The sequence below is a fragment of the Curcuma longa genome, chromosome 14, assembly GCF_044706935.1.
Source record: "Curcuma longa cultivar G26 ecotype Majalengka, Jawa Barat chromosome 14, ITB_CL_G26_1.1, whole genome shotgun sequence".
NCBI classification, from domain to species: domain Eukaryota; kingdom Viridiplantae; phylum Streptophyta; class Magnoliopsida; order Zingiberales; family Zingiberaceae; genus Curcuma; species Curcuma longa.
In genome coordinates, this window is record NC_133874.1 from 2,512,387 (window position 1) to 2,519,462 (window position 7,076).

At 37.9% G+C, this 7,076-nt stretch overlaps 1 protein-coding gene across 1 annotated transcript in view; it reads left to right on the forward strand.

Annotated features, from left to right (window-relative positions):
• LOC141845217 (uncharacterized) overlaps positions 1-6,619 on the forward strand; it is a 45,152-nt gene extending 38,533 nt beyond the window's left edge. The window contains exon 12 of the mRNA XM_074733276.1: positions 6,282-6,619. Within this exon, the coding sequence (XP_074589377.1) occupies positions 6,282-6,314 (33 nt within the window). The 3' untranslated portion in view covers positions 6,315-6,619. The remainder of the gene's footprint in view (positions 1-6,281) is intronic.
• Positions 6,620-7,076: the final 457 nt, after the last annotated feature.

The window sequence follows — 7,076 nt, forward strand, 5'->3', positions numbered from 1 at the left end:
CTGCTACGTCCTTCATGCAAATGGACCATCTCTGAACATGTGCATGGTAGTTTCGTCCTTCTTCAGACATTCCATGCACGAGCTTTCATTAGAGATATACCTTTTGCACTGTTCTGTATTCAATGGGAGCTGATCGAGGAGTGCCTTCCATAAGAATGCACATAGTTGCTGAGGGCCCAGGCACCTCCACGCTTTGTGCTGGTATGCTTCCAGCACGTGTGCCTTTTTCTCATTTTCTTGATTAACATTGTGTAGGCTGTCTTCACTAAGTAGTGACCACTGCATATCAGATTCTTCATTCTGCAACCCTGTACTGGGCTCCACTAGATCCAGCAAAATGTTGGCTGGGAACTTGCCCTGTTACTTCAATTGCAAAACCCCTTCTCACCTGGCAGATCTGCTACCCCACTGTTGACTTCCGCCACCTGAATGAGCTAAACTGTTGTAGCACTCAAGGGAACCAGAACCTAACGATTCTCCTTCCTCTTACACTCCCACCTCTCACTGCTTTTGAGCTCCCTCCATGTCCTGCACATTGCCTTCCATGTGGCTCTAGATCTTGCAGACTTGTCTGCCATCACTTGTGCCCACGGATCATTTGGTTTTGGCAACATGTTAAAACAGTTTTCCTTAAGTGTTGAATTCTGCTCCTCCAGTTTCTTGAAACCCAAGTTGCCTTCATCTTTGGTCTTGTGATCTTATTCCAATTGATCATATGCATCTTATGTTCCTGATCATTATCACCCCATATAAGTTCCTGGATAACTTCTCTAAATGCTTGTATGTTTGAACTGAGATTATCCAATGCCAGATTCATGTTTGAACATCTTGTGTTGGAGAAACATGAGTTGTAACATGTGAGTCAGCACTGGAGGAAGAAGCTAGGTTTTAGGTGTGGAGGAGCTTTCAATGTAAAGGAGCCTATGTGAAGCTTCTTGCATTGCGACTTCTAGTGTGGAGGAGCCAGCATGGGGCTTCTCGTGTTACGATGAAGGAACCAGTTAAAGCTTTTCATATGAGCTCTCAATTAGGAGCTTAACAATTTGGAGTTTAATGTGAAGAACTATTTAGAGGAGTCATAGCTTCTTGCGGAAAATGTTGACGAAGAAGCATCTCACAATAAAGTTGTGAAGGCTGATATCATGTTCCACTTGCCGTATTGAGGATTTCGAAGCTTCTCGCATGCTTGTTGGCAAGCATAATGAAAATTTTCACATGTTCCACCAACATAGCTCAAGAAGATGGTCCGCCAGGAGGAATGTCTTCTTGCATATCAACATGATCCGCTATCTCTTTGGATAATATGGGAATCACCTTTATCCATTCCATTAGCTGCGATAAATGTTCTGCTTGTTTTGCTAACTTGATTTTTCTCCTGGACGTGATCTGCATGTCGCAAGTCTTGCATGTTGCAAGTCTGATGTCTGGAACTACTTAAGTTGATAGGTTTTCTGTTGAGGCCCATATGGAAAGTGAGTGGGCCAATCTCCTTGGTTTTGCTGGCATCCCTAATATCCTTGAGTGTAAAACCATCTTTAGACTGCTGATGCAGCCCATATTGAATGGAGGTTCTTTCATCTATTGTCTTGGTTTCCTGCTGCCTGTCCTTGTTGCCTCTTCCCACATTCCTACTTGACAGGATAACTTGCATCCTTTGCTCCCTATAGGCCCAGTATTGAGAGGGATACTCATTGAAGTTTCTTTTAGTATCATCGTCTTCATAATCAACTAGTGATGCAAATCTCGTCCTAGTGGATCTCTGTCGATTCTTCCTTTCTGTGAAATACCAAGTTCCTTTATTCTTCTCCAAGATTTTTTGTTTCCTTTTTGTTTCTGCATAATCATCTGGACCATATTTTATCCTCTCACTTTGAAAAAACAATTCTCTCCTCTTGGTTATTCCCTTCCATGCTTGGCTTGTTACTTGTCAAGATTGCCATGGCTTCCATAGTTGATGCTGGTGCTTGCTGTTCTCTAATCTTCTCCAGTGGTTGTAGAATGATAACAATCCAGCTAGAGGGAGTTGAATACGTGACTCATAAAATTCTCTCAATCTTAAATTGAAACTAAAAGTTAAATTTAAGTGTGGGTGTGATGTAAAGTTAATGTGTGAAATATGCAACTGAAAATAAAACTAAGCAACAAGAATAATGCTAATTGCTAACAACAAATTTTACGTGCTTCGGAGATCTCTACTTAACTCGTTTTGCATATGGTGCGACATTTTTCCCAAAGTAAAAAAATTCACTATAGATTAGTCTAGCAATAATTCTCTTGCAATGTTAGTGAAGAATTTAGAGTTCTATATTATTTGTTTACAAGATTCCTTTCAATTAGCCTTAGAGGACTATAAATCATCGATCAATCCTCTCAATGTAACTTTAGAGGATTACAACCTCTTGAGCAATCTACTTGAACATAATATAAGGTAGCATCTAGATTAACTTTAGAGCATTATAATCTTTAGATCAAGTTTGAAGAATCACAATATTTCTTTTACAATGATATGATTTAAAACGTGAAAGAGAAAGGAATATACAAAAGTCCTATCTCTCTCTTGATAATATAAAAGAAGCACGAAAGTGACAAGAAGTTACTCAGGAGAGTTTAATGTGCAATTGAAGCCTGGAATGCAAAGAAAAACCTTATAGAAAACTTTGCTCAACAAGAAAGTGAGTTATGTTGAGCGACATTCTTCTGAATTCTATTTATAAATAATTTCGAGCAGCTAGAATTTAAATTTGAGTTTACGCACGAACTTTGGTCAACAAAAATTAGGGATGGCCAACCAATAATCTTAATAACTATTTGTTAATATCCCCATTGTACAATAGTCAATTTGATAGTTATCCATGAAATTTGGTTGATTAAAGAAAATTGGTTGGACAACTGTTGATGGATGGTAAGGTGGTACAACTACTATTTGATTGTTGGTCTGTTAACCTAAATATCAGTCGACACATTTCATAGAAAGTATTTTGGTCAATCAATATTTCAAGCTTTGTTGACCAATTTTCTCAAAAAGTTATGTCCAAGTGTGCGTAGTCTTTGTTAGTGCAATGGAAGTCACATATCTTTACAATGGTATGATATTGTCTACTTTGACCCCCTTCATGGTTTTGTTTTTAGGTTCTACCCAAAAGACCTCATTCTAATAGAGATAAACCCATAATCTTTTTCCTGTATTTCCAATGTGGGACTTTGATTGTATTCCAACATTCATCCCCTCAAACAAAGGACTACTGGGAGCCTCCTACCATTATTCCTATGGTCCAGGTCCAGGCCTCCCTACCTCTTTCATTTTTCCTGATGGTCCCCACAGGACTCTACATAGATTATGACTTTGATATCAATTGTTAGTGCGATGGAAGTCACATATCTCTACAATGGTATGATATTGTCCATTTTGACCCTAAGCCTTCATGGTTTTGTTTTTGGGTTCTACTCAAAAGGCCTTATTCTAATAGAGATAACTTCCATCTTATAAACCCATGATTTTTTTCATGTATTTCTAATGTGGGACTTTGACCCAATAGTCTTTTCCATACTACAAAACAAATCTAGATTGCCTTTGGTCAAGCCAACTCATCGATCTAAACTTTTTAACCAATTGTGTTCCTTAATACTTAGACTTTGAGACCAAGTCAAGATCAAGTGTTATAAGCTTTCAAATGTAGGCTATCTTGGTCACTTCTACCTAGGTATTTCGTTTACATTACAATACATTTTTGTGGACCAATTTTCTCAAAAAGTTACATCCAAGTGCGCCAAGTCTTTTCCATACTATAGAACAAATCTACATCGCCTTTGGTCAAGCCAACTCATCAATCTAGAACTTTTAAACCAATTGTATGTAGTTCCTCAATACTTAGACTTCGAGACCAAGTCAAGATCAAGTGTGATAAGGCTTTCAAATGTAGCCTATCTTGGTCACTTCTACCTAGGTATTTCATTTACATTATGATACATTCTTTCAAAATTACATGTATTTAATTTAATTTTTCGAGGTCCATTCTTCGAGTTTGATGGTATCCCTTCAAGTCAAATAGCTATTTGCTTCTTTATGCTCAATCCAAAGAGTTCATCAACCTACCTTTAACTAAGGGAACCTACACACTTAACCAACTTATCGAATACAAATCACTCATTTAAACATGCTTGTCAAATTTCAAAACCCGTGAGGAACTAATAGTTGTTCCTCTGTTGCCTTGGATGAGCCGGCCTATATACACACATTGGCATTTTGTCCAAACTTGCTGCAGTTGAAACATACAATTTCAAAGCTAAAAATCAGATTTTCCTGGAAGTCCAGCTCTGCACATACTTGCACATCTTTCATGTGACATTGGGTTTGTAACATGGTCAAATTGTTTTCCCTATGCAAACAGATTTCCTCTGTTGCCTTGATTGAGCCAGGCTATGTACACCTATTGGCATTTTGTCCAAATTTGCTGCAATTGAAACACACAATTTTAAAGCTAAAAATCAGATTTTCATGGAGGTCCAGCTTTGCACAAATTATTGCATATCTTTGTCAGTGAGTTTGTAACATGGTCAAATTGATTTGCCTATGCAATCTCCCACCTTTCTCAGGAATGTACCATGATGAAAGTCCATAGGAAGTGTAGGGATTTAGACCGAGTCTGTAACCTTGTTGATCCTTGCCTTGCACAAGCTAAGGGTCACTAAGTAGTGCGAGGTCCTATTGTATGCTTTTTTCTCATTCTGCACTTGAAATAGTTGTTCTAGACTCCAAGATAATAATGTACTGTTGCTGTAACCAGCATGCAAATTACTATCAAATCCTTCAAACTCAAAGTCAAAGTAATAGTCTTTGGTTGAAATTGCCTGCCCAATTACGGCTGCATTCCCAAACAATCCAACTTCTTGATGTTGTCTTATGCGGCATGGTCCGAGCCAGATGGGACTTTCACCCTCCCTGGCACCCTGTTCCAATGGAGGTCATTTAGTTACCTGGAAAAGTGAGGAACAGCCTTTCTTTCATGAAGGTATCAAGCCTTCTGATTTTTACTACACTGATGGAATTGCATCTCTAACTGCTTGTGCTGCTTCAATATATACAGCTGAGAGCTGGGTCTGCTGCCTGAGGAGAGAACTGAAGAAAAAAAAATCAAACTCTACCCTTTCATGTATGCTCCATTCGCTACGAAATAGTCATGTCCAATATTAATGATTTCTAGGCCTCCAGTCACAGCTTCCGGAGTACGAGTAGTTCATCTTTTTTCCTAGAACCTTCACAATGAGGGGGAGGGGTTTGGGGGGGGGGGGAGGGGACAGACTCCTGTTTTTCTCTGAGACTCTTTGTTTCTATGTGCGGAACGGACTCCTGTCTTTCTCTGAGACTCTTTGTGATGCCATCTTCCAAGCCTTCTGCCTTATTCTTTTGTCTTCTTGATGCTTTTATCAAGCAAATCAATCCACATCTGAACCTCTTGTTTGCTGTGTATGGTCAACGTCTTGTTTTGTGTTTTTGTTTCTTTTTCAGTTGGGCAAAATTACTCCATAATTCAAGATATTGGTTTTTTTTTTGTTGGAAACCTTTTTGATTGCATATTGAATTAAGTATAGCGACGCCCTCAAAGGTTAGGATTTTCTGAAATGAAGTTGGAGGCTTATAAATGTTATTTTGTCATGGTCTGCTTAGTCTGAACAAATCTTTAAAGGTTAGAATTGTTGACTATGCCCCTAATTTTCCTATTTTATTCAACTCTCTGTAACTGATTTATTCGTACACAGAACCAGTGCGTTGAGAAAACACTGTCACTGGACATGCCAACACCGCAGAGTTATGAGAAGTAGGCAATAAGATGTGAAGACTCTTTCGCTAAAAAGAAATGTGAAGTTTGTTTTAGTTGTCTAAAGGTTTCTTGTTCATACATTTAGCTTGTGTACAAAGTAGATAGTTGGTTTTGGTAAAAAGAAAGTTCACAATTTAAGTTCAATCTCAAACCAAATATTTATTAGTTTAAAATTATCAAGTAGGCATAAGAAGGGAAAAAACACATTCATATAGATTGTATTCATAATTTTGAGATTGGACAACCATCTTGAGCTTCTCGTGGATATATTGTGGTTTTAGACAACTGCAATATAGCCAGGCCAATGAATTGAGTGTGATATTTAGCATCACAATGAGTTCCCCCCACTCTACCCTTCTTCTTTCTCGAGCTAGTTTATTGTCTAACTATTTGTTGTAAGCTAGCATTTTTTTTAAAAAATTATTATTATTATTATCTAAAGTTGTGCATCTCTCAATTCAGAGGAAGACTGCAAGAAGATGGTTTTTCTTTTAGTAGAGGCGGCTCTGGTGAAATTTATGGAGCTCTAATTCATCTTTTGCTGCAGTTTTCGGTACAATTATTAGATATATATTTCTAGTTATATCACTTGCTTTTATGGATAATTAGACTAGCTAAGTTCCAATTTGAAACTCATTTTCTTTCTCCCATGTCCTTTCCCCTTTTCCTTGCTAAATTTACTTAAATACATTATCATCATTTTTGGGGGCTAATTGTATTCTCTTGTAAAAAATTATCTATCCTATGCATGATACTTTCCCTAAATGTGGGCAAAATTGTTTAACTGATTCTCTGTCAAACTTCTACAGATTTAAGTGGATCTATGGTTTGTGAACCATGTCTTTTGGAGCACAGTTTTGAATCGTTACTATCAATTTTTTTAATCCAATTCTTCATGTTTTAACTGGAATATACAGAAGGTGTTGATATCGCAACAATGAGAATGCAATATTCATGGTCGGTCATCTTTTCAGTATGATGCATAGGCATACAGAATGAGAACTTCATTTACTTTAATTAGTGGAGGCTGATGAGGATGAACATGCACTGTCATTCCCATTAAATTAAGAGTGAACTTGTAATTGTTTCTCCTTCCCCTCAAACACCCAACCTATGCACTTAGTGACCGATCTAGCCTCCCTTACGCTCTTTCTCTGCACTACCCACGCGATTTGTTGTCTATGATTCCTTCTCATTTTTGCGAGATTTGGGCTATGTTCTCTTCTCCACAAGATTTGATCAGTAGCAAAACAATCA